General features: G+C 41.4%; 1 protein-coding gene across 2 annotated transcripts in view; it reads left to right on the top strand.

Annotated features, from left to right (window-relative positions):
* Positions 1-2,997: 2,997 nt before the first annotated feature.
* Positions 2,998-26,781, top strand: part of cnksr2a (connector enhancer of kinase suppressor of Ras 2a) — a 96,421-nt gene continuing 72,637 nt past the window's right edge. For both annotated transcript variants that reach the window (XM_049565333.1, XM_049565334.1), the window contains exon 1: positions 2,998-3,115. In XM_049565333.1, the coding sequence (XP_049421290.1) occupies positions 3,052-3,115 (64 nt within the window). In that variant the 5' untranslated portion in view covers positions 2,998-3,051. The remainder of the gene's footprint in view (positions 3,116-26,781) is intronic.

Here is a 26,781-nt window from a genome sequence, read left to right as displayed (position 1 = left end):
AAAGATGGAGACGGATTGGCACCAGCTGAACAAGCATCTGAACAACCTCTGCACCACATCGGTTGGGATATCAGGAACTGTAATATCCTTTGATTCACTAATACTTGGCTAAATCCTGGACAGCGCCATCTAGCCAGGGTGCTCTTTTTCTATATGCCGATCTGACAGAGCAGGGGACTATGGTGAGATGACAGGAACATGAGGTGCTGTCAAGGTCCTACTGTGGATCACTGTTGTACACCGTTCAGAGGTGGCTGCAATGTTGCGCTGCCCCTGTTTGAGAGGAGCGATCATGCTGCCGTCTTGTTGGTCTTGTTATGGCATTTAAATCACTCCACAGCCAGAAACTATGGATTACCAGAACCATCCGGAAACATGGGTGATTGTGAAGCAGCAGCCAAGGATGTATGAAGACACAATAAAAGGACTAAATTACAGTGCAAAAGTTAAAGTGCTGATGGAATCACATTTCACTGGAGTTGTACCATATATAATTCCATGTAACAATAAATGATTGATTGATTGATTGATTGATTGATTGATTGATTGATTGATTGGTCAGTCAGTTGGTCGGTCGGTTGGTCGGTTGGTTGATTGTAAAGAGTGCAAATACTGGGCTCTCATTCATCAGGTGGCCAGAAATATAATGTTGCTCTGAAACAACACATCCTCATACCTTAACATAAGAGTAAGTTGTTTCCCAATGGCTCTAAAAACGACATATATGACTGCTGGAAAGTACCAGAGTCAGGTGCATGTACTAATGATCACAGTTCCAAACAAGTGGTTCATGTTGTGAAATGGTCACAGTTACGCACATTGTGATGTTTGGGCAACAAAACTATGTGGTTAAGTTCAAAATACAACATAGTTTAGGTTTAAATAACTTTGTTCATTATGTAATTTAAATAACATATTTGAGTTACCTTATGTTATGTATGTGACATTAGTTAAATATGGTATGAACAGTGGTCTCCTGGGGAAAGTCTTGTGTTTGTTTGACCAATCCACCTCATCCCTATGTGGACTTTCTCGCTCTTTATACTTGCTGACCTGGTTAACTTCTTTGACATAATGACTATGGCCACTAGAGGTCGCTGCCTAACAAATCACAGAAATATAGGTCATAATAAGCTGCTTGTATGGACGGTCTCACTCCAAAGTCGTCGAAATCCGGTGCTTGGGCAGTGACTTGCTGCATCAGACACCAACGAAAAAATGCCAGCATGATACGTGGCTGGTTGCCATTATAGTGTAATGGCGCCAGGGGGAAACGTGCGGCTAATAAGTGGACCTAGCAACCCTGCTTGTCCTCCTCATATTTCTTCCGTCCTCCTGCGTGCTGATATGGGACATATCCCGCCTCTCATTGGCTAATGCTCTTTGTCAGTCGTGTCAGACTGCTCCAGTTTTCTAGCATGCCAGATATCCAGTCCCAGTCTCAGATGAGGGGGCAACTTGCTCGTAGGCTTGTTCACACATGAGGACTCATCGTGGCAGACATCTGCCGACTCACCTCCGACACAAGGTGGCTCTCAAGATCCTCTGCGACCTCAAAATCGGGGTGAAAATCCTGTAATGTGAACGAGGCTTAACAGGCAGGAGTTGACATGGTATCCCAGAACGTCAGCAACCAAGGCACCCTGGGTACCTTGCACGCTGTATGTGGAAGTAGAAAGTCCATGACCAAACACTGATATGTGACGAGGTTGGAGTGAGAAACTTTTGCTCTGCACTTGCAGAGTGCAAGAGTCTCATGTGGCCGGTTTTCGCCTGTTGTGCACATCTGACAATTTCTAAATTGATAACTTTTCGATACACTGCCCTCTTCATTTTGGGAGAACACTGGCAAACATTTCTTTGCAGCACAGGGTATAAAAGATCCAAATATTTCATCGTCATGATTCCTTGTCATGATTCTGCATCAGCCGAGTCTTTTGGGAAGCATAATAGAGTTTTTAATGAGCAACTGTTTGCATATCAACTTAATGATAGGACAGCCTTGTCCTGCCCCTGAGTGGCCAAAAGAAAACTCAGGTAACCAGCTTGAAGGAGAAGGTTGTACTGTGTGAACACAGGTGTAAATTAATTCATTAATTTGGCGTTACTGAAATGAACCAATTATCATTAAGACAGAGAGAAAGAAAAAGACAGTAATGGTTTGAGGGTACAGAGAAATGATCCTGCGAGTGGAGATGGAGAGGATGGCTGAGGATTCATTAAGTTTCCTCAGCAGCAGAAGCGCAGAGTGTGTAGGTGCCCCGTGTTTCCTGTCTTCCTGTCTCCAGACGTGTACACACACACACACACACACACACACACACACACACACACACACACTGAAGCTCTTTCACACTCTCACAGGGCCTGCCTAAACATCTTGTGAGAATATCTTTTCCCCATCAAATCTACATGATCCTATCGCTCCAGTGGGAAATACACTGATATGTGCGCGCGGAGCCACCCACGGGGCGCGTGCACGGTTTAATCATATCTGGAGAGAGAGAGAGAGAGGGAGAGAGAGAGAGAGAGAGAGAGAGAGATGCTGTCGGGTGTTGAGTCCAGTGTGACTTATCTATCCTACTCTGCTGCTGTCGGTAACGGACCGGCTGCGCACACACCTACACACACTCCTCTCCATCTCTGTCACACACACATACACACACAGACATACGTACACCGGGAGGACCGGACTGGCGCACTGGGAAGAAGGGAGGGAAGAGAGGGGAAAGAACCACATGTCAGACCGGATCGAGCAGGGGAATGTACCGGATTCCGCTGCGCACACTGTCCCGCACTGAGGGCTGCGCTGCGTTAACGGGACACGACACCGGGCTGAGCCAGGGGCGGCAGGACCGGACCGGGATAGTGTAAAGAGAAGGAGTCACCTGGCTGCGGAGGGAGGGGAAGAAGGGAGGGCGGGAGGGTCGGGGTGGGGGGGTGGGGGGGCTGTGTCCGGCTGACAGAGCTTTGTTTTGGGGGGGCGGGAGGGGGGGGGGGGGTTAACGACACCGCTCGCGCGCAACGGAGAGTCGGCGCAAAGTTTCCTCGATGGCGCTGGTGATGGAGCCGGTGAGCAAATGGAGCACGAGCCAGGTGGTGGACTGGATGAAAGGTAGGCAATGGCAACACACACACACACACACACACACACACACACACACACACACACACATGTCCTATGCAAATGACCAATTCATAGTCAAAAGCCCTCATAAATGACACACCTGGATGGAGATCAGGACACACACACACACACACACACACACACACACACACATCATGACTGATGGACAGTAATGCAGGGGAGACAGAGGCTGGCAAGATGTTATGTTGCGTGGGAGGTGTGTGTGTGTGTGTGTGTGTCAGTGTGTGTGTCCATGCATCATACTGGCACCTGATGATCAGCGGATGATGATGTAATGTGTGAGTGACAGAAGGAAAGCCAGCCAAACTTCACTGCTCAGAGCAGGGGTGGGTTTATAAAGTTTTGAATGAGGGTGGGGGGGGGGGGGGGGGGGCACCCTTGTGGCTATTATTCTCCTCTTTGTAGTAGTTTTGCACCATTTTCTGTCTCTTTGCAGTCATTTTGTGTCTCTGTGATATTTTTTGGGGTGGTGGATGGGCCTCAGATGGGAGGTGTATGCTAACTCAGTTGATAATTTGCTCAGTCCCACCCCTCAAACGCAGACCGGCCAATTATAGCGTTGCATTAGCCAGCTCTTCAGCCATGGTCCGCCATCTATAAAGCTGTGCTCCATAGACTCCTGTGCAATCATTTAAGACGTTCTTCATTTCCAGGCTGTTTGTGGATTTCAAGCTAAACATTGTCCCTGGGGCATTGGTAATAAAGATAGTCATAACCTGGAGAGGTTTCTCTGTCCCTAAAACCAAAAATGCACATCATACTTTTGTTTTATAGTTTTTTTTTTAAGTGTGAATTAGACCTAGCCTGCATTGCAGGAGAAGTGACGGGAAATGGAAAAACTTGGTTGGCGGATGTCTGGGCCCTGGTGGCACGGGGAAAGTCAAACACTATAATGTAATGTTATTTACTTTTGAACCTAAGCTTACCAATATCGGTCTTGTAGAGCCAGGAGAAGTTTCTTCTCTCTAACAACCAGGACAGATCAAAGTGGATCTTTCTGTGACTTTTTGGGTTGCAGGTGTACCAAGAGGAGAGCTGCTCCTGCTCTGGTCAGGACTAGATTCCCTCCCATGAGCTGCAGAGTTGCTAGCATACTCACCACTGATTGAGGTTGGCCAGTGCCTTACAAATAACACAGATATGTCGGTTTGATTTTCAGACGTTTGGTCCATCTTTGTAAAATAAAGATGAACGACATGACAGCTTCTCAAAATTAAAACCAAAACATCTGGATTGCCTGCTGCTGGCTGGCTGCATTATGGGTCATAAATCCTGCTCCCTCCTCATTGATAGATGGCACATGGGCCAAACTAAAATCTCAGAAATCTCAAAGTACACGTGAAATACATTTTTTCCCAAAGATGGTTCCTGCCCTTTTAGGTAGTTCTTGTAATGCTAATATATGTTCAAGTGCTCATTTTTCTGATAAGCTCAGTTTTAATTAGTCATTTGATGCTATAAAATTGGAGTTTGACCTCATGATTGACAGCTGCGTGTGCTAATTTGTGTGCTCAAGATCAATGGTGCTGCTCAAGATTGGTCGGGCGTTGGGAACTTAATACCGTGGAGATATCGAATGACATCACCTGCACAAGATGGCAGCAACCGTATCTGAGATATTTTGGCTTCAGTTTTGTACAGTAGGAGGAAGTGGAGACGAGTTGTCCATCTTTATATACACTCATTGATGTGGACAGGTGAAGCTCTGTTCTTGGTGAAACACAAAGAGAAGTCTGTAAAATACAGCAAAACTCAGTAAAGACTCTCACACAGAGCTGAAATGAAAGTAGTGAATCTAAATTATGCTTATGGACAGCGCCGCAAAAGGGCCCCCACAAACGCAAATGGCAAATGGATATTTGGTGCTATTGTTGGCACTAAAACCATTTAGAGGGAAAACACTGTATTCCTCTGGCTGAGAGAAGAGATTTTTGAGAACTAACAAAGCAGGATTGAGCTCAGTTGCCTCATCCTTTTAGACTGACAATAGTCTTAAAGATTTAAGTCCGTGTCATCTTAAGTGCTGTCAAACTGAGATTCTGGAATAAGGAAAACTATAACAGTGACAATAAAGAAAAACACATTGAATAAAAACACACAAAAAAGAAATGAGTATTTATCCAAAATGTAATTGAGCTTTGTTTACAAGAATACTTGTAATACCTTACAGTGATCAGTCTAGAGATTATACTCATTCATAATTCAAGAGCCAGGCTGATTAGGTTTGTACCCAGGGGCCTTTGTGAACATTGAAAAACTCTTTTACACATTAAAAAGAAATGACTGTTGCTGATACATTGTGCTTTCCAACGTCCTCGCTGCTGTTTGGCAGTGCATCTTTGTTATTCCTGAGAATAAATGGCCAATAATGTGACGCACTCAACATTTCCTGCATTCACCACATAGGCACACTGGAGTCTGATATCATATAATGTTCTAAAACATCAAGGATAAAAATGAGATTTGGTGTCAGTCTCTCAGGAAACAAACGTCTCTTTAGGTTCTGTGTTTTGCACCAATCATACATGCTTCGTCTTTTCATTTATCTCTAAGTACAACACACGAGTTGTTGCCAACATATTTGTAACATACTGTATTTTGGCAACAACCCATTTTTGCTCAATAGGCAGTGCCAGTATCACTCAGGCCTCCCCAAAAACCACCTGCCAAGAGGAAACTGCCACAATAAAGACCAAAGCATTAATCAGATTTATTACCCAACTCTAATTTAGCTTAAATTAAGAGCCGAGTTTTAGCTGTGATGCCAACACTATCAGTACAAGTTTCATTAAAAAAGAAATATATGTCCAGTTTGGCAAAGAAAAAAGGACTGTGTGAAGGTCATGCAGAACTTTTCAAAGAGAACTGTCCAGTTTGTAAAAATTATTTTGGACTTAATTTTTGTGGCAGATGATAGTGCCGTCATGTCCTAAATTTTCCTTTCAGTTCCCAGCTGCTGGTGTTTTTAAAACTCAACGCAGCTGACAGTTCAGTTTCAAGGAAATTTATAGGATTTGGGGGCGTTATTGGGTGCTAAAACAAAATTAGGGATTGTGTCATTACTCCACCCATTCTACTCCACCCAAGATGTCTTTTTTTAGTATCAGACACCGTCAAGCTAAAAAGGTGGTTGTAAAAAGTTAGAGCAGTTGCAGGGTTTCCAACAGTGACGTCTTTGTAAACTCAAAATGTACAAGCCAGAAAGGAGTCTTAAATTGGCTAATGGTTGTCAAAGAATTTTCTTTATTGACACAAATTTGGCAATACTACAATGACAGAATATGGGTGCTATCGCCATACGATGATTTTGATTACATTTTAAATGATATGTGTCATTATAAACCATAAGATTTTGAAACACAGCTCCTATCACATTACTGCTTTTTCAGTTGTCTGTGATTTCTCTGACATTATGAGCAAATTAGTGTTGAATTTATCACTAAATTGTAATTTACTGGGACACCACAATGATTTCAAGTATCAAGATAGTACAGAAATAAAAAATGTTTCAAATGATGTCTACACTTTTCAGTAACAATTTTTAGATATATTTGTATTAGGAGGGATTCTGACAAGTTGTTTGAGCAGTAAAGACCTTTCCAAGTGGTATTATTGTTGGCGCTGCTTTTGTAAAGACAACCCAATGGCTTTCTGTTTTTCTCAGAGCCGAGCAACTACCAGCAACACAGGACAGACAACATTTAGGGCTGTCGCAGTGCTGGAATTTCCTGTTGTGATTGAAAGTGGCTCAATAGCATGATATCGGGTATACTGCCATTTATTTGTTTTCTGTCATTTTTGTAATTTCCTTTAATTATCCTGATTTTAGTGCTTTGTAAATGAGCTTTATTGTTCGGCTATTATTAGGTATATTGTTGCTTTTTAAATGACAAAGATGCCACAGTTTTAAAACAAATTAAATACTACTACGTTTGTTGTTAAATGCAGAACACACAAGGGCAATGAGGTGCAATAAGGGCACAACATTTTTCAGCTGCAGCACTTAAGTTGCGTCTGGTTGTTATGATACATAATATCCGTAGAAGTAAGAATATCGGCACAAGGTGGAGAACTTGATCTGGATGAAGGGAATGCTAGAGCTCATAGGGAGAAACAGACCCACCTGTCTTTGGTTTAGCTTTAGTTTCTCCTTGATTGTTGTTGTTCAGTGATGTGACTGTTGGTCTTTGTGGTATTTGTCCCGCCCCTCCTTCACTGTAATTGGATGGCTGGATAAAAAGTGACAGTGATTAATGGCTGCAATGTTTTACCCAATGATTTTTCAACTCCAAGGAAAAAACAGCAAATGTGCAGTGCTCAGTGCAGAATAGATGCTCAGCCGTTGATCATGCCGCTGGCGTTTACAGAAAGTATGTGGCGCCCCCCTAAAAAAAAAGAAATAAAGAATTACGTGAACTTTGTGATGGTTGCTGGTCATTTACTGCAATTGTCTTGTCAATAGGGCAGCATTGCAACACTGCGGTTATCATGAAAGCCCTAGCTACATTTTGTTTTTTGCAGTTACTTCGGTTGTTCCATCGTCCGCAACTTCCTCTCCTGGGGACGGTACCTGCAAAGAACTTATACTTTTTGGTAACTGGGAATACTTACTGATAGCTACTGGGGAAAACAGAAGAGCTGTGGTCTTCCTGTTTTGGTTGCACACCGTTTGCACCATAAATTGTTCCATCATTTTCCCGGGAGATCGTACCCTGTGGCAGACGGAATTGCATTGTGAAAGAGAGGCTTATATAGGGAACGTATCTAAATGCACATAGTGTGGTTACAGCCATTACACTGTGCAATCAACATTTTCTTCATAATTGGTCAAGGAAAAATTTTGCGCTTTAAATTTGCCCTTTTGACCTTTAACAGCCTCCTCATCAGGTCAAGCCCTGACATCTTTCACATATTAGAACGGAGTGCCAAGATGCATCACCACTCTTACCAGTAAACAGCCAGATCCAAAGTCCCACCCTCCACATGAACCGAGAAAAATGACTCATAATCATAACTAATATTAGAAATAATTGTTATTCATCATTTCTGTTTGTTGCATAAAAAGCAGGTCAGGGATTTTATTGACTCACACGCTTCAACAAATCGTGACAGAGATTTATTTACATGATGTTCTGTGTCAGTTTCTCGGAGCCTCTTCATTGGAAGGGTTATCGGTTGGTCATGTGCATATGGCGTGTGTTTATGTGTGCCCCTGTGTGTGTGTGTTTATGTGTGTGTGTGCAGTCAGTGTGTGGGTGGATGGTGAGTTGTTCGTCTCAGACCGTCTGTGCAGAACAGCTGACAGACACACACACCCGCTCCGAACAGAAGGCTCCACCAGGGTCCTTGGACATTTGCTCCAGCATACACACACACATACATATATACACATAACACACGTGGCATGTTTTAGTGTGGTATTCGTTCGTGCTGGGTCTCTTGGGTGTGTCTCTGGCGACAGAGGGAAACATGATCTACTATATGTGTGTGTGTGTGTATGTGTGTAGAGTAACATGCACAGATCACATATGGACACAGGCGTTTGGGGCCAAAAGGTCTGCACATTGTTGATTTGGCAACAGTGCTGCTTTGGCACGTCTGGGGCTAAAACAATATGGGAGTGGTACACTTCAATAGTAATATGAGAACTTGCAGGGAATGCTGGGAATTTCGCCCCATGTCCTGTTATCATCTGTTCACACAGAAACAAAATTTTACCTCATTTCCCTTGCATGAATGTGATCGGCAGACTCGAAAACCAGCAGTGAAATTACCGTGACAGCATGCGAGCACATCTGATGACACCACAAGAGAAAGCTGCCAGAGTGATAGTCACAGCCTTTAGGATCAGACGGTTTTAGGTCTGTGGGCTTGATCCTTTTTCGAGGTGAGACATGATGAGGCTTATGAGGATTTAGTAGACTTGAAATATTCGGCAGTTTGCATCAGGAAAGTCAGACTCTGACGGTTGTCGCTTCAGTTGTGTGCACTGAGCAAACAAGCGGTGCGTACAGGGAATTTGGTTTGAAGTGTTTGGGCCACTTCAGGTGCATTGCCATGCATCCATTGTAATGCACATTTTCAATTTGTGCATATAAAAGCTTGAATGAAGGTGCTGAAAATTAGAAAAAGTTTAAATGCTTAGGGGAAGTGGAAAAGTTGGCGCATTACTTAAAGGTAAATGTGTATAATTACATTGGAACCAGATCCAGTTAAATAAATGACAATGTAAAATTACCATCATTGCATAGGCCACTGCAAGCTCTCTTCATCTTTGGATGGCTTTTAACATGCTCATGTAAGCACACAGGACTGTTACCAGAACTCTTGCAAGAGCACATAACTGTAATAGTAGTTGTAACATTCTCTATTTCCATTGTCCAGTGAGCTCTTTATCATTATATATATATCCATTGTTTTCCTACATTTCAGATTTGACTGGCGCTCTTTTTGTTATGTCATCATGTTTTACCCTCTTCTTCTGCAGTGGTATCCTGACTGGAGGCCAGTGAGTCCAGGCAAGCCTGTAAAAGTCACTCCAGCATGATACAGCTCTGGGTTAGGGCATTTACATACTGCAGCAGGCTCAGTGATAGAGCTCAGTTTTTGCAAATGCATCTGTTAATGTTGCATTCAGTGATTTTCTTATTTTAATCCCTTCACTAGTTACTACCACAACACGAAACTTTTCACTGCTGGAAAGATAGTCTTGTCATAAAACTAAGCTGTCTATGCTGTAAGGACACAAATATTTTTGATATTGGTGCTATATGACCAAAGAAAATAGAAAAAGGGCTGTGGAAGCTCAAGAGGTAGAGAACCTCTGACTACTAGAATGCACTGCACCACACCGGACCAATAAACGCTGCAGCTGATGGCTGACGTAATCAAGCTTGTTCCTGAGAAAGGAAACACTAGGGAGGCTGGCCGGTTACAAACAATGGGATTACGGTTAAGGTGCTTTCAGGCTAGTTAGCTTGCTTTAGTCTGAATCAGGGACTAATTTTGCTACAAAGTTACAACAGACCAGATCAAATGCCTTGCGCGGAAAGCTGCTCTTGATTGATCAGAATTTCCATGCCTGAAAAATGCAGGAAGTAAACAAAACGTCAAAGAAGAGTACACTTGCAAGATAAATACGACACTTTACAAAATCGGAATTGGTAATAAAAGATCGGAGGAATCAAAACAACAGAAATGGCCAAGTTTTTCATCTATGTTGCTCATTGTTGCCTCCGCTTTCCAATGTATTGTAACCGAGCGTCCTGGGTTTGCCTAACTGAGTGCAGCTAATGAGCAATAAACAGAAAAGGAGTCGAGACAACAGGTTCAGCGGCTACCGCTTCTCTCTTTATTCCGAGCAACACAGCCACACCTAACGGCGGAACCTCACCTACCACAGCCCTATGGCAACTCTGGAGGGACAATTTGTTTACAATTCAGAAGTTGTTTACATTTTGAGCTGCTGAACCACCAGTAAGCTTTTTGGATACTGTTTGAATAAAAAACAAACCTTATGGGACAACTTGGATGCAGTCTTTTTTTTTATTTTTTAATGCTTTGCAAAGTATTGGATCGGACTCGTTATCGGACTCGGTTTCAAAATAAAGGTATCAGATCGGATGCAAAAAAAATGTGATCAGGACATCCCTACTGATCTTAGCGCTGGACATCGTGTACTATATTGCTTGCATTGTTCATTTTAGGCAAACCATACAGTTTGAAAACGAGGCGCGGCTCCAACTAGAAAACAATGCATGCATTGGATGCGCCAAATGTACATATTAAGGCAGTACAGGAGAAGGCACGCATTAATAATCCTCTGGGACTGTAACATGCTCATGTTTAACCCAAACAATGTGTAATGTGACTGCAGTTGGAACACGTTCTCACCACAAACGAACAGCACCAGAGTTCGTCGGTAACCGGACCGAGACCACCTCTTCAAGAAGGTCTCGGTACAGTTGTTTTGGTGCGCACCCGAGCGATTGCTGTGTTCACACCTGCCCAGATGAACTGCACTTAGGGGGTAAACAAACTAAAGACAATTCTAAAGACACTTTAGTAGAGAAATTGGCAATACAGTAACAGTATCTTGGTTTATGTTTGATCAGCATTGCCTAGTTTTATCGTTTGGTCAGAGATTGGTCTGAGTTTGAGATACCTTGCCTCTCGCTGGGCAAGGTATCCCTTTAACAGGCAGAATTATTGAGAGTCGAGGTAAGAGGTTTTAAGAGCCTTCTTATTGGAAACACACATTTATGTAATAATACTGTACTGATATTTAAATAGTTTGGTACAAATTCACATTTATTTCCATTTTTGCCTGGGACCTGTTAGCTTCAGCCATCGCGGTTAAGCTAGCTTTTGTCCACGCAAATGTGCATTACTTAAAAATTTACAGAGAACAGACTAAATCAAAATTGTATTCTCCTTTGAGCTTTGTGTTAAGTGTCTGCTAACTTCTGAGGGATATATCTGGCTTTTTAGCTGCTTAATGCTTCTCTATGTTTACCAGCTAGTTGCTAACGGTCGCTGTGTCTTTCTGGTGCTAAGCAGCTAGCACACAGTGAGTTTAAGATTTTTTTCTGGAACATCTGCCTGCTGCAGCTGGACACAAGGTTAATGATAACAGCTTATTAAATGCTCTATGGATATAACTATAAATATATGGACTAACTTTAACTTCTAGGTAGAAAAACCTCACATCACGTAGGCCTACATAAAATCAAACAGCACTGAGCTAACGCTGGCTCAACTGATTAGGTTTTAGCCACTTCAAAAAGGCCCACCTAAAAAAATTAATATTAGTTTTTAAATGTATATTTAGAATATTTTCACCACTTTACCTTATTGTCAGACAGCCTTATCTGACAGGGAGCTGAAGCCTTTATCTCAAGCCACCAGACTTTTTTGACGTTGGCGGAGTTGCCGGTGGAGTTGCTGGTCTGACGCTGTTGTTATTAAGCTATTGTGTTAGGTAAAGCAGTGAAAATATTCCAAATATAGTGAACACTTAAACCGATATGGATTTTTTAGCTGGCTAAATTATGTTTTGCTGCAGCCTTGGTCCACATGCTGCTAGATTTAGTTAATCAAAGATGTTAGCAAAGCAACACAGTAGGCTACATTAAATAAGCACAGCAGAAACGTCATATAGGTCAGACCACTGTGTTCAACCATGTATCTCAAAATGTTTTTGTTAAGGCTGAAAATGACATAACTAGTAGCCTAATATGAAGCGTGGACTGGTGGCTGGAGAGGTGCCAGTACACCTCCTGGGCACTGCCGAAGTGCCCTTGAGCAAGGCATTGAACTCCCCAACCACTCGGGGCGCCTGTCCATGGCACCCCTCTCACTCTGACATCTCTCCACTTTGTGCATGTGTAGGTCCTGTTTGTGCATGTGTGTGTCTTTCGGACCAACAGGGTCAAAAAGTTGAATTTCCCCTCAGGGGGATTAATAAAGTATATAAAATAAAATAAAAAAATTTAACCTGAAAAGTGTGGTGAGCAAAAAAGAAAATAATCTGTTTGTTGCTATTTCCCTCCCATAAACTGAGAAAATAATAAAATATATATACTGCATATTTGCCATTGCAGGGTTAAAACATTTGCTATAACAATCTGGTTTGTGCTGTCTAAAAATGCATTCCTTTGTATTCCTAAAACACAAGTTCACTCCATTTTAACTGGGCTATAATGTTTCACAAACTTACCTCCAAAAAATCACCTGCATTTTAATATTTTTGCCCATTGCAAGCATTTTGTACTCATGACTTTGCTTGAAAATTTAATGGGCATTTTTCTAGTTGTAAATAACAGATGGTAACAGAGATTTATGTGCACCTGGATATAATCCTGCCTGACACATATTGGTGTTCTGTTTATTGACTAATGCAAATTTCCAAGGAGAAAAACTCAAGTGACCATTTCTTCGATTTAGCATTGCCTGGAGAATTCGTCTTGCCTCGACTGCCACTTTTTTTTTTTTCTAGCTTGCCTAATTATATTGGAAAAAGACTGATGTGACAGGCGGCCATTTTGAGCTCCACCAGAAAAGTAAGGAGAACAACACTTACAGTAATCAACAGCGTTTAGATTTAGGAACTGGAGGAAAATATAGACAAAAGCCCAAAAAAGTTATTAATGGAGGAATCAAATTTACTTGGTTTATTTCCCTCACGCAAAATCACCCCAGACAGCACTGGGATTTAAACTGGCAACCTTCCGGTCATAAACGCACTTTTAATAGCCGCAGGGCTTCTAACACTGTGCATTTACAAATCCCAGGAACACAGTGAACGCTCATCTACCTTTTTATTGTTACCGAAGCTTGAGATTGCTTGGAACAGATGACACATAACCCGGCAGGGAGGGACAGATCTTTTATTGGACTCTTGAACATCCCAGAAGTCACCGCAAAATCTAGTTTTATTAGACGTACGTGTGTATGTGTGTGTGTGACAGAGAGAGAGGGTGTTTGTGGGAGTTTGGCTTGCCTGCTGTCGTGAAAAGTGTGCCTCTGTGGGAGTTAAGTGTGTGAGTCAGCTATGAATCACGCTTTTTCTGTACCAGTCAAATACATGCACGCACATGAACGCTCTCTCTCACACACAAATGCACACGTGTACTGTACATACAGAGATGTGTGTGCATGATTGTACAGATTAGACACTATTATACAACAAACCCACACTGACGCTGAGCTGCCAGTGTCAATTTATAGAAAAACGTGAGTGGGTACATTTTAGCATTTTTACTGGATATTCAGTAGAACAGTGATAACCAGGGGTGTGTTGCTCCCCAGGTGGTGGTTCTGCAGTTGGCAGGGGGTACAGCCAAGCCCCCAGGGACAGGGCTGGGCTTTGAAGCCAGTTTGACATGGAGGCAAAACCGTGGAATCCGTCATGTGATGCACATGGGCTCAAAAAGACTTTTTCCCCATAGGCCTACATTGGGAAAAAGATGTCTATAAATCAGTGGATACCTTCTTTTTTTGAGTGGCACAGTCACTATCATGACTTGAGCCATTTAGTCTGATAATATTTTGAAAGTCTAGAAAATTGAATCATTTTAGTCCCATTCAAGTTAAGGAGTCAAAGAAGAGGTCAAACTTTTTTGGCTTCACGCATCACTGAGCAACATTCATAGGAATGAACTGCCTCCTACGCTGAATCCATTTCTCTTCATACATCTATGGATACAGCTAATAAAAAAGAAAGGAATTATTATTAATTTGAATAAAAAACACATTAAGTCAGCTGACACAACAGCGTGTAACAGCCATGGTAGATAAAACAAAAACAAAAAAAATGAAGGCAGAAGAATGGGGTAATATTCTGAGATAAAACTCAAAATTTCCAAGATTAAAGTTTTAAATTAACACATTGATATTCTCTTTGTTTAAGTCATACATTTACGTTAAAGAAAAACATCGTACATTTCTGAGAAAAAACTTGAATATTATAAAGTCAGAATTTTGCAATAAAAAACTCATTTACCACGTAAGTAGGACGTTGTGGTGGATGAATGGCACAGGACTTTCACCCTGTAAACCGGGGTTCTTGTCCTGTGTGAGTTAATTTTGGCTTATTACTTTTAGACTCAGTCAACTTATTATCTTCAGTTTTTAGGAGGTATAAAGCTTCTGAATAAACACTGTGCACATAACCTTCAACAGAATATTTAATTAGGCCCATTTGTGATAAAGTCCTATTTCGACCTAAAGGAAGGACATCCAGCTGACGGGTGACTCTATAGCATCCAAGAAGTCGGCACAACTTTCATTTTGCAACTATTTTTAACCATAATGAGACTTCTTGAATGTTCTTATAACAGTCATTCAACATCTCAATGTTTGCTGGGAATCCCTGTTTACAAGTGGCATCTGTGGTAGGGATGTCCCGATCCAGCTTTTTCACTTCCAATCTGATACTGATATTACAGCCTTGAGTTTTGGCCGATACCAATCCGATCCAAGCGTGTATTATACATATTCACTTATTTTGTTGTCAGTCATGTCAGAAAAGGTTTGATCAAGCGATATTACTCTAACAAGAACAACTTAATCGGGTTAGTTAGAATGATCCACAACAGTTGGTATGAGAAACTGACCTGTTTATTGTTAACAGGGTTAAATAAACAAACTTTAAACTTGAACATTAACATTAAATAAAAAATATAGCTGGTTTGCTTTGGCCCCTTAATAAATAGAAAATAAATCAACACAAGAAATCTTTAAAATGTCTAACACTGAAATTAAAATAGCAGCAAGACTCCACACACTTGTGCTTTGGCCCCCTAATAAATAAAAAATAGATTAACACCACAAGACATTGTTGACATTTAACAAATAATGCAGCCTTTCCTTTTCACTTATTTTTGTAGTGTCAGTGCCAGCCTGGTGCTGCTGTTTCCTGTGTCTGCATCATAGACTGTATAAGGTCTGCATGCTGGCCTGGTGGATTGATAGTAAGTGCTGGAGCGGATCACTGGAATGGACTGCTTGAATTGCGGAGCGCTGGGCTTGCCAGAAAACCTGGAACCATGAAAAACTGGACTGGAGTTCTTGGATCGGCATTTTTCCATGCAGTCTGATCTGATGCGGATGCACATTTTCTGCTAATATTGACGGCCGATAGGATCGGGACATCCCTAATCTGTGGTGTGATGAGGTTGATCCAACTTTGCAAAGTGAAGTGATGTGGTTCCTTGACAAAAAACAATCCCACCAAGTTTTTTTTCTCTTTAATTTGTCACTTTGATTTTAAAGAATTTCAGAGTTTTTATTTATTTATTACCGTCCTCACCCTCCTCTTTTTTTTTTTTTACCCCCTAACATCTTTTTTTTTTTTTTTTTTTTTACCTAAAATGGCCCTAAGAAGCATCATAGTAACACCCTGACAACTGTTGAGAATCAAATGTGATCTCACCCCTACTCGACATATTTTGACGCTTGGGCAGAAGCTCCTGGCATTTTTACAATGACCCCTGGGCCGTTTGGCATGTATCTTGATGCACAAGGGGTCAATGGTAAGTCATGCACGTCAACTCGCGTGACTTAGAAGGGTTTGACAGTTTAGACAACAAAACTATTGGTTAGGATTAGGAAAATTGATGTTCTGTCATGACTCACTACTACTACTCAACTACCAATTGACCAGGGACTCACAAATAACATTGACTTTAAGCTTCTTATGGGACACACACACCAATCTCCTGGGTCAAAGTCCTGTGTGGGCCCACTGACCTCCCCTTTCACCTGAGACCTCTCGCGCTTTTTATACTATGTCCATTGCTCTGAACAGATAAGACTGATGCAGATGTTTTTAAAACCGAGCTTGTTGAAAGCCTGGTGCGTCTCATATAGAAGCTAAAGGGCGCACCAAACAGCGTATTTTGACGCCCTGGGAGTGAGAATCTGTAAAGAGCAGAGAAGTTGAGGAGCTGGCTAAAGACAAATGGTTGAACAGTAAGCTGAAAGTAATGAATAAAAGGCTGAAAGCTTTTGGTGAAAGAAGGAGAATTTGTTAAAATAAATGGCAGCATTGATGAAGGGGTATTGAGTTCATCTGGGCTGTGGGGGGTTTATTTGACAAAGAGAGTAGGGAACAGCTGCAGTGAAAGAGTGAGCCTTATGCAGTAGTCATTATGCTGTATGTATATATTAACTGTATAGCACTGTTTTACTTTCTGTCTCGGTCTGCGTGGGCGTGTGTGTGTGTGCGCTCGCTAATGTCGCTCACAATTTGACTCATCAGTATTCAGAGCATTCACGCTCTCCCTCACTGCCAGTGATAAGCGATGCTGATTATCAGTGAACTTTCGCTACACAGTGTACATCTCCCCTTCTGCTTCTCTGCCTCTCTATGCCTCTCTCAGCTATAGTAACACTTTGCCTGCGAGAGCCAACATTGTTTTAATCAGCTTCACGTTTATTAGGAACCGGCCGCCATTAACACTCATTAACACACACGCTGTGAGTGGAAAAAAGTGCTCAGATGCCTTACTTTAGTAAAAAAAAAAAAAAATAGCAAAGCCACAGTGCTGAAATACACTGTATGACCAAAAGTATGAAAATGGCATAGCTCATCTCTATACAAGATGGAGGTGCAAGGTGTATAATACTCAGTCAGAATAGCCCATTTCAAGTGACATTATTGGATTATTTATTATTCATAATGATTCATTAACATGTAAGTGGCATTTTAATATTGTAGCTGATTAAGATGGAGCTAGTATTAATTATTTAACATACTGTTAGGTAATTAAACCTGCAATAACACATTTTTGGCCACTTTTGAGGCACAGGGAACATATTGTGAACACAATACTGACATTTTAACCACATTAACCTTTGAAGTTGATATTGCGAGCTTCCTTACACTCACCGGTCACTGTTCAACTGCTTGTTAATGCAAATAGCTAATCAGCCAATAATGTGGCAGCAACTAAATGTATTTAGGCACATAGAAATGGGCAAGACAACCTGCTAAAGTTCAAACTGAGCATCAGAATGGGGAGGAAAGGTGATTTAAGTGACTTTGTACATGGCATGGTTGTTGTTGCCAAATGGGCTGGTCTGAGTATTTGTGAAACTGCTGATTGTTACAACCAAGGTCTGCAGAAGACCATCTCTGAACAAACAACACGTCGAACCTTGAAGCAGATGGGCTACAGCAGCAGAAGACCACACCAGGTGGGATGTAGTCGAACTGGAAATTCACATCATGGTTGTGCAGCTGGCAAATCTGCAGCAACTGTGTGATGCTATCATGTCAATATGGACCAAAATTTCTGAGAAATATTTCCAGCACTTTGTTGAATCTATGACACCGAGAATTAAGGCAGTTCTGAAGGCAAAAAGAGTCCAACCCAGTACTAGCGAGGTGTAACTCATAAAGTGGCCGGTGATTTTATAGAGACCTACACTGATGAGACACAGTTTGTTAAAGGGATAGTCAGTGTATTATACCTACATAACAGTACATGTCAGTCAGACGCCCTTGTTTGGAGAGGCAGGCTGGTGCCATACAGTGTACTGCTCTGGGCAGGGGCAGCAGCAGAACGTATTTTAGCCAGCTAAAAAAGTCTATACATTTTAAGTGTGTGCTATATTGATTGATTTCGTTGCTTTACCTCTCCGTCAGATAGCCCCTACCAACGGGGAAGCTGTTAACAGCTTTAGTTCCCAGTCTGTGCTCTTATCAAAGCCACCAGACTTCATTGAAAAAAAACTAATTTTGGCTTGCTGGACACAGGGGCTGGTCTACTGCTGCCTTGATTGGTTAGTCTGTTTGTGTTGCTGTGTGACTTTGGTGGATCCAAACTAACCCTGTTAAAAGCCAAAATCAAACACTAACACAAACTAACTAAATGATTGAGGCAGCGTTAAACCAGCAGCTCCTGTGTTCAGTGATGTTAAGTCACTATCAATGAAGTCTGGCTGTGAACAGTGAAAATTTTCTAAATATAGCATACATTTAAACTAATATTGATTTTTGTTGGGGTTTTTTTGGTCGCTAAATTACATTTTGCTGCTGCTTCTCCAAACTGGGGGTGTGCCCACTGACATCTACTGTATGTATTACACTGACTATGGATAAGTGCTTCATACAGCACGTCACTTCATATGATCCAAACTATCCCTTTAATAATTGAGTTTTAAGGACACTGCAGGCAGATTGGATTTCTGAACTTTAGTCGGAGCCAGGCTAGCTGTTTCCCTCTCGCTTCCAGCCTTTAAGCTAAGCTATGCTAATGGCCTCCTGCCACCAGCTCAAAACTTAACTGACAGAAATGAGAGAGGTGTCAATCTTCTTAAATATGATTATGTTATTTGTATGCATTAAACTCATAGTAACAATTAAGTAAAGCTGTAAAATACAGTACAATATTTTACTCTGAAACATTGTGGTGTAGAAGTGAAAAATAGCATAAAATTGTACATACAAGTATCTTAAATATATATGTACTAATTTAGTTTTAGTCCTTCTTTAAACTTAAATTGTACCTCAAGTGACCTCCACTCAACATTACAGCTAGAAGCCACACAAATCACATTTGAGCAGCTTGATGTCTTTATTCTTATCAAGTCCTTTCATGCTTGTCAGTGGGCGCTGTGAGCCGAGATATCGCTCATCGACTTGAAGTGTTTGGGGGTCCAGATAGTGGAATCAATTTGTCTAGTTCCCTTCCAAATTGAGATAACAGTGAAAGACGGTGCCATATATTCAAAAGTGATTGCTAGTAGACCATAAAAGCTTTGTTTATTTATGTTTTAAAAAGATAAAATGACGTTTCTTTTTTTATTTTGATGGATTTTAGGCTCCAACTTATTTTTTTCCTAACGATATATGGCATTTCGAAACTGAATGCTTCATTTAGACTTCAGATGTGGTGGCTGAGGAGAGGGAGGAAGCGATGGGAGGGTGCGGAAAGCGACAAATGCTGTTTGCTCGTCGTTGATGAGAGATGGAATGTGTGTGTGTGTTTGTGTGAAATAGTTTGCATGCAATTTAGCAGCTGGCTTATGAGTTTTGCTTTCCTCTTTCCCATCTTCCTTTTTTCCCCCCTCTCCTTTTCTTCCCATCTTGTTTTTTTTTTCTCTCCCATCTTTGTTAGTGTGGTTATGATAGATGAGTGTATTATGAAGCAGGGACTTGAAGCGGGGGAAATCAATGCTCATTCCTCAGAGGTGTGTGTGTGTGTGTGTGTGTGTGTTTGCCAGTTGGCTGTTTGTTAAGAGGTTAGAAGCTGGATACATTCATTGTTTTGGGAGCCAGGGGCTGCAGCTGAGCCGCTCTGTCTTGATCTGCTTTCCTTTGACTCAGCAAACCTGGTCAGGCCAGACGAACACACACACACACACACACACACACACACACACGCACGAACACACACAGTAATAATGCACGCACCCACCCACTTATACGCTCACACACTTGCAGATCTGGAGAGACCGTCCCACTCACAACACAGACGTTACACAATCCAGCAGAGAGTTCAGTCTTACCTGGGTGGCTGCCTCATTGCCCATCCATTACCTCTTTTGTTCCAGTCTCTTGACTCTTTTATCAGGTAAAGAGTTTATTTTAGGTTCTTTGCAGAGCAAAGTCGAGTTCATCTGTGGTGAACCGTTGACCAATAGCAAGCTGTCTTGACAGTGCTGACCTCTTCGGGGATGGAGAGCCCCAAATGGCTTCCAGTTCCACGAAAAAAACAATGGTTTAAGTAGAAATCAATGGTGCAAATGCATCTTTTGAAAAATCTGTGTGAAGTTATTAGTAACAAGCCAAAAGAGCTTTATTTTCTCCCTTTAGTAACTTTTAATTGAACAAAATAGTGTATAGTGGTGAGTTAAATGTCAGGGGAGGTATACATAACAGTAAAGAAAAAATAAAGAGGATTTCCAGGAGCTATTGCTAAAACGACCGAACCGGTTAGCAAGTTAGCAGCAGGAGTTTACCTATTACTGAACTAAACATGACCTCATGAGATGTGTATGTGTATTCTCTGGTCTGTATACTGCAAAATCTTGCGTAAGCTTCGGTTTTTCATCTTCATTCTTTCTGGTTAATTTCACAACCTTGAGTTGAAGAATATTGAGGCCAACATGGTGTTTCATTATTTTGAACCTTTCTCTGTTGATTCTAAGGCAAGATACAGAAAAACTTGCACTTGCTACCATGACATGATTGGTACCAATAGATGCCGTAGATGTGTAATTTTACAGGATAACACTACCTTTGCGCTAGTTTTAAAATAAGTGTAAGCAAAGTCCTAGAAACTAGCCAAGCCTGGGCACGTAATGACCACCAAAATACAAGACCAAACACCCAGGCTTGGTGTATCATTGTTATACCTTTATTATATGACTTATTAGTTTGAGATTTCTTATTCCCACCTGTTATCAAACGGGTAGAGCAGGCAGAAGTGTGATTTAACTTGAGGGACCACAGTCTGTTTGGTTGACACTCAAGTCAGTGTTTACTCGAGCCCCCTTGATGGCCGCCAGTCACTTTTTCCTTTGTGATTCCTCAACTGGTGTTATATTAAACTTGAGACTCAGATTTCTGCTCTTGTCAAGGCCCTGACACAACAAGCCAGTGGTCTGCTGTTGGTCAGTTTTTGGCCGTCAGTGTGTCAGTTGGCGTGGATTTGGCAGTGTGCAGATCAGCTCAGTTCACACGAAGAGAAGTTGTCTCTTGAATCAGTCCTGTTGGTCTTCCAGTTTCCATTTTTTTAATGGCTCATACAGCATACTGTCACCTGCTGCTATGAAGAGTTATTTTGTCTCACGCAAGATGGTTGGCTGTCAGTCATAGTCTCTGCAGTGTGTTCAAGTGCGACACAGGTGATATGAGGTCATGTAACAGTCTCCTTTGTTACTAGTAGTTCTTTGATGTCAGTTTCTGTGTCCACAAACGCTCTTCGACATGTTGAGGTGATGAAGAAAACAATCTTAATTTGCCACTTTTCCAAGCAGTACTTTGCACTGCTACAAACTGAAGGTGATCATTCCCCCACATCGAAGTTGTATACCGAAAACAGACAGGAAGTTGACTCAGAGAATGAATCCTACAAGTGGTCGTTTTACGTCACCAAGCTTCCCACCCATATTACACTAAGGCTACCGGTGTTCTGCACAGGTGTAGTTTTGTCATCCCCATTTTACTCTGAATCCATTCCAGACCAGATTTAAAGATACAATGGTGTCCTGAGCAGAGGGTGAAGTCATACCACCTCTCTGTGTGTGGTAATCTGAGCTTCTCTGTTTGTTGTTTGTGTGTGTATCCCACTGGCTAGCTAATTGCTGCCTCGCTACAGTGGGCTCATATGGTGGTTACAGATGAAAACGGCATCCCGAACAACAACATTGTTGACATAGACTAAAAATAATGGACATAGCCGTAGCAGTGGATAGATTACTGAACAGGCCTACCGGGCACAGATCCAGGGGCCCAAAGTGTCATGGGCCATCCTGGCCTGTATTGAACAGGAAAGAGACACAATACGACCATAAAGGACACAAATATACCTCAAAGAGACACAAGACAAGTACAAAGAGACACAAAACGACCACAAAAGACAGATGTACCTCCAAGAGACACAAGACAACAAAAAAGACACAAATATAGCCCTAAGAGACACAAAGTGGCCTTAAAGAAACACAAAACCATAAAAAGATGCTGAAAACTACAATGAGATGCAAAAAAATAACGACAAAAAGAGGCAAAACCAGCACAAAGTCTGTGTGTCTTGTTCTTATATAGGAGAGGTGGTGGGGCCTTTTGCATGTCTGCGCCCATGGGCCCATTGTCTCATAATCCGCTATGACCGTGATCAGAGTTGGGTATAACGCGTTACAAAGAAAGATGTCATCGGGTTATTCTTGTCCTATTTTTTATTACTTTCACTATTATTTGAGTCACTGTGTGTGTTCATGTGCCAGCCGACATGTTGTAGTCACCTAAAAGCGTCAGCAGATGGCAGGAGCTACATTTGAAGCGCCACACGTAAACTGTCAAGCTACTGTATCTTCCACAGGAAGTTCTGACAAATGTTTCAGAATAAAAGCCTATTTAGAAAATGGAGGGATTCTCTAGCCGAGGTTATAAGGGGCTTTTAATTTGAAACAAGTGTTGAGTTTGAAATGACGGTGCGATATGTTAACTTTACAAAGACAACGGGAGCGGATATAAAGTAAATATATAAACACACAGAGGGATTAATAAATAACGGACCGTCTATAATGTAGTTTGTTTCAAATGAAGCTGGGAGCCTCTGCAGCTGTGGTGAGTAAAAGCCCCGCTGCTATTTGTTAATGTTATTACTTTATGTCCGACCGTGAGGATGTACCATTGTTTGCTAGCTTGATGCTAATGACAGTAACGTTAACTCAGCGGGTTGACAAAGTGCCTCTGCTGTTTCACACCATCATTTCCCCCTTTTACTCTGTGTGGTAACATCCCTAGAGGAAATATTAAAAACGCTGGGGTGTTGTTGTCATACAGTTGTCTACGCAGCAGATTGTTCTGTGTTTCTACTGGTCAAAGTGACGGCTGTGATGGGAGAACTGGATCTCAGTGAAGGGCAAGTGGTCCATAACTTTAATTTTGGAGACAAAAAAATGTAGGCTTAGCGCCCTGTGGTCCATTGCCCAAAGTGCTTGAGCATTTACCTAGAGTAATGCTAAGTACTTTTAAAATAATTGAGTTACTTTACTCAGGGAGTAACGCAGTAAAGTAACAGGTTACTTTAAAAAAAAAAAAAAAAGTAACGCAGTAACTTGGTTTGTGGACTACTGTTTTGAAGACTCAAGTTTGGCATTTTGGTCGTCCTCATCTTGGATTTTTTGAGCCAGAAGTGACCATATTAGGATGAGAGGGTGGAGCTGCGAAGGAGTGAGGGGAGATACTCTGAGTTATAGATGTGCTCTGAATATCATATTTAGCTCCCTTAAGTGCAGCAGATAACCTTCTTATGAACCGACCAACAGTGTTGTCCTTCCTTCCTTGGGAACCAGATCAGAAAACACTACCATGGATCATTTTTGAACGCAATGACAAGTTCAGAGGACTTGGTTTCCGTAGTCCTTTCTCACAGCAGATGTTTCAGCTTGTCACAGCAGGAGAGCGCAGGTGTTAATAATTATAACACAAATGATGGCTCTGTTCTATGTAAGAGTTTCCAGTGAGGGTGAGCATGCAGGATACCAGGAACCTGAAATTAAAGCAGCTAAATGAAATTTGGCCATCATTAATTTCAGTATTTACACCTGCGCCGTTCCTACTGTTGCAAGTCAAAATGTCTTCCCTGAAAAAAGGCCTATTCAGGATGAAAATAATTAGCAGACTCTTGAAGCTTGCTCACATTATGTAATCCACCCCAGTACATCACGTTTGTTTTTTCCAAAGTTACATTGTTGTAATGTATTGAAAAGCAGACTTTTTAATTACCGTGCAATGACAGTGTATGATTGACAACATTTAATTCAGACTAGACGTTCACTGCGACGGATTACATGACTCAAGTTCTAAGAGTCTACAAGTTGATTTTCACGCTGCAGAGAAATGAATGGAATCCAATTTGTGTCTGGAGCTGAACTGTCAAACAAATAAATTGCAAACACACTGCCATGGTCCTCTAAGGTAATGTTCAATGTACAATTATGGGTAGTAAGGCTTTCTGGCCATGATACAAGTCCAAATACTGTTGATCATCTTTATCAGTCCCTTTAGTGCTGTGGGAGAAGGACACAGAGAGTGTCTGGCTTTCTTTTCTCTCTTCATTTACCCTCATTTCATGGTGAGACCGCTCTCAAAGTCACACATTTAGCTCGCAAATGGATGGGAACAGAATGTTTTCTGCCTTGTGTTAAAAAAAAAAAAAAAAAAAAGAAAAGGGAAAACAAAACAAAAGAAGACCTAAAATGCCTCCTGTGGCACTCAGGTGTCTCTCAGAACAAACTGTATTTTATACTTTTACCTAATCCTACTGTGGCTTTGAAACAGCATCGGGCTGAAATCTACAAAACTGCAAACAAGCTGAAATGTCTCAAAAACATGGCACAGCTGCTGTTGTATTATCTGAGACAAACTGGTATAAACAGCAGTGAAAATGTGTCTAGCACTAAAAAAAAAAAAAAATCCTCCCTATAGGCTGACTTTGAAGAGGGAAACCGCAGGTGAAAAATATGGCAATGAAAGCTGATTAGTGCTTCTGGAGCACAGCCCAAAATTTATAATATGAAAGTAGGGATGCGTCCGATTATCGATCAGGGAGTGTTGAAGAGTGTCTCAGCTGTGGACGGGTCATGAAGAGTGGCGATGTCGTAGGGATGTGATTCCCCTCCTGTGCGTTGGGCCCATTATTTCTATCTACCTTATGTGTATTCTTATATTCGCCATAAAAACGTTTACGATTACAGTCAGTATGATAGATATAAACACCTTTAATAAACAGTGGGGCCATAATGTAACAGTATCACAGTGTCTCAGAAGACTAGTCCATAAAAGAGTTCAGTTGAACTTATTTGACCTCACTTGCTTTTCAATCTTCCTCTTTCTTGCCATTTTACAGTTTACAGCAAGTTTGCCTCCACAGTCTTTTCTGTTTGTAATTGAGTCCCTAAAGCTGCACTAATCAATCAGTTTTTTAATTAGCGATGACTCAAATGACTGGGTATAATGTAAAGGGGGTGGGGGGTGAGGAACCCACAGAGAACAATCACTTGACTGCAGTTCATCTTACCCATAGAGATAGAATGAGGGTAGAATGGACACTGAACTGTTTACCATGGTCATTTAACAAGTACAGAAAATGGAGCTTCTTGTTAGTTGTTATGGTGACAGCACACATCATTTGGGCTGAAAAGTTTCTCTCTCGGGAGTCTGACAATTCAGTTTAGCCTATTCTTACACCTGTTTTCCTTGATGCAACCGTGCAGCAATCTATGGGTACATTTCAAATCATATACTTTCTCTTTTTACTTTTAGAAGGTACTGCAGCTGCCCTTAAAAAGTACGGACTGTTGCATGCAGTGTGCACATAATCGGGACATACAACTTTCCCATGACATAATTTTGACCCCTTTTTATCTGTTACTCGGATCGGGTATCGGCACCAATCACGTTATTTTTACAAAATCGGAATCGGTAATAAAAGATCGGAGTCGAGACAACAGGTTCAGCGGCCACCACTTCTCTCTTTATTCTGAGCAACACAGCCACACTTAATGGTGGAACCTCGCCTACCACAGCCCTACAGCGACTTTGGAGGGACAGTTTGTTTACAATTCAGAATTTGTTTACATTTTGAGCTGCTGAATTGCTGATAAGCTTTTTGGATACTATTTGAATTAAAAACAAACCTTACGTGACAACATGGATGCAGTCTTTTTTTTTCATTTCTTAATACTTTGCAAAGTATCGGATTGGACTGGGTTTCAAAATAAAGGACTTGGTATCGGATCCGTATCCCTATCCGTTACCTTGGAGATCAAAGAAAATGCTGTTCATCGAGCTTGCCAAAGACGTGCGTCAACTCAGAGAGCTCTGCTGCTGTTACTTTTGCAATATATGTTGTTTACAACAGTAAAATTATATCTGCATTTCTCTGTCATTGTTATTTATAGTCATGTCCTTTTGTTGTCAGAATCTTTATGATTATTTTGTTCCCTTAAACAAATAATATTCCTGTTATTACTATTCAACTGATCATCAGTCACTTGGATGTGCTGTCATCCGTCATTGTGACTTCTGACAGCTGTCAGCAAGTCATCAAGCAGTCATCTCTGCGGCTCAGCCGATGTGACGAATCTTCTGCTGTGCAGAGGATTGTGGGTCAGAATAGTCAGAAAAGCATGCTGGCTTGCATACTGCAAATGCGACTCAATGTAGTAGAACATCCTGGTATTTTTGATATAGGCCTACTGCATTGGACATATGAAACTGTGGACAGGGTTACCTCTTACAAATATTTAGATACCTTTTTTGATGAACATCTTAAATTTGATGTTAACACTGTAGATGCAAGGGCAACAGACCTCCTCTGTAAACTGTAATACTTTTCCATCAGTCCCATCACCCTCTGTTTTTTCTATCAGTCTTTTTATTGAGAGCCTTCTAG

This window comes from Epinephelus fuscoguttatus, linkage group LG21, assembly GCF_011397635.1.
Source record: "Epinephelus fuscoguttatus linkage group LG21, E.fuscoguttatus.final_Chr_v1".
NCBI classification, from domain to species: domain Eukaryota; kingdom Metazoa; phylum Chordata; class Actinopteri; order Perciformes; family Serranidae; genus Epinephelus; species Epinephelus fuscoguttatus.
The sequence above is the reverse complement of the archived record's forward strand: the minus strand, read 5'-3'. Positions and strand labels throughout refer to the sequence as shown.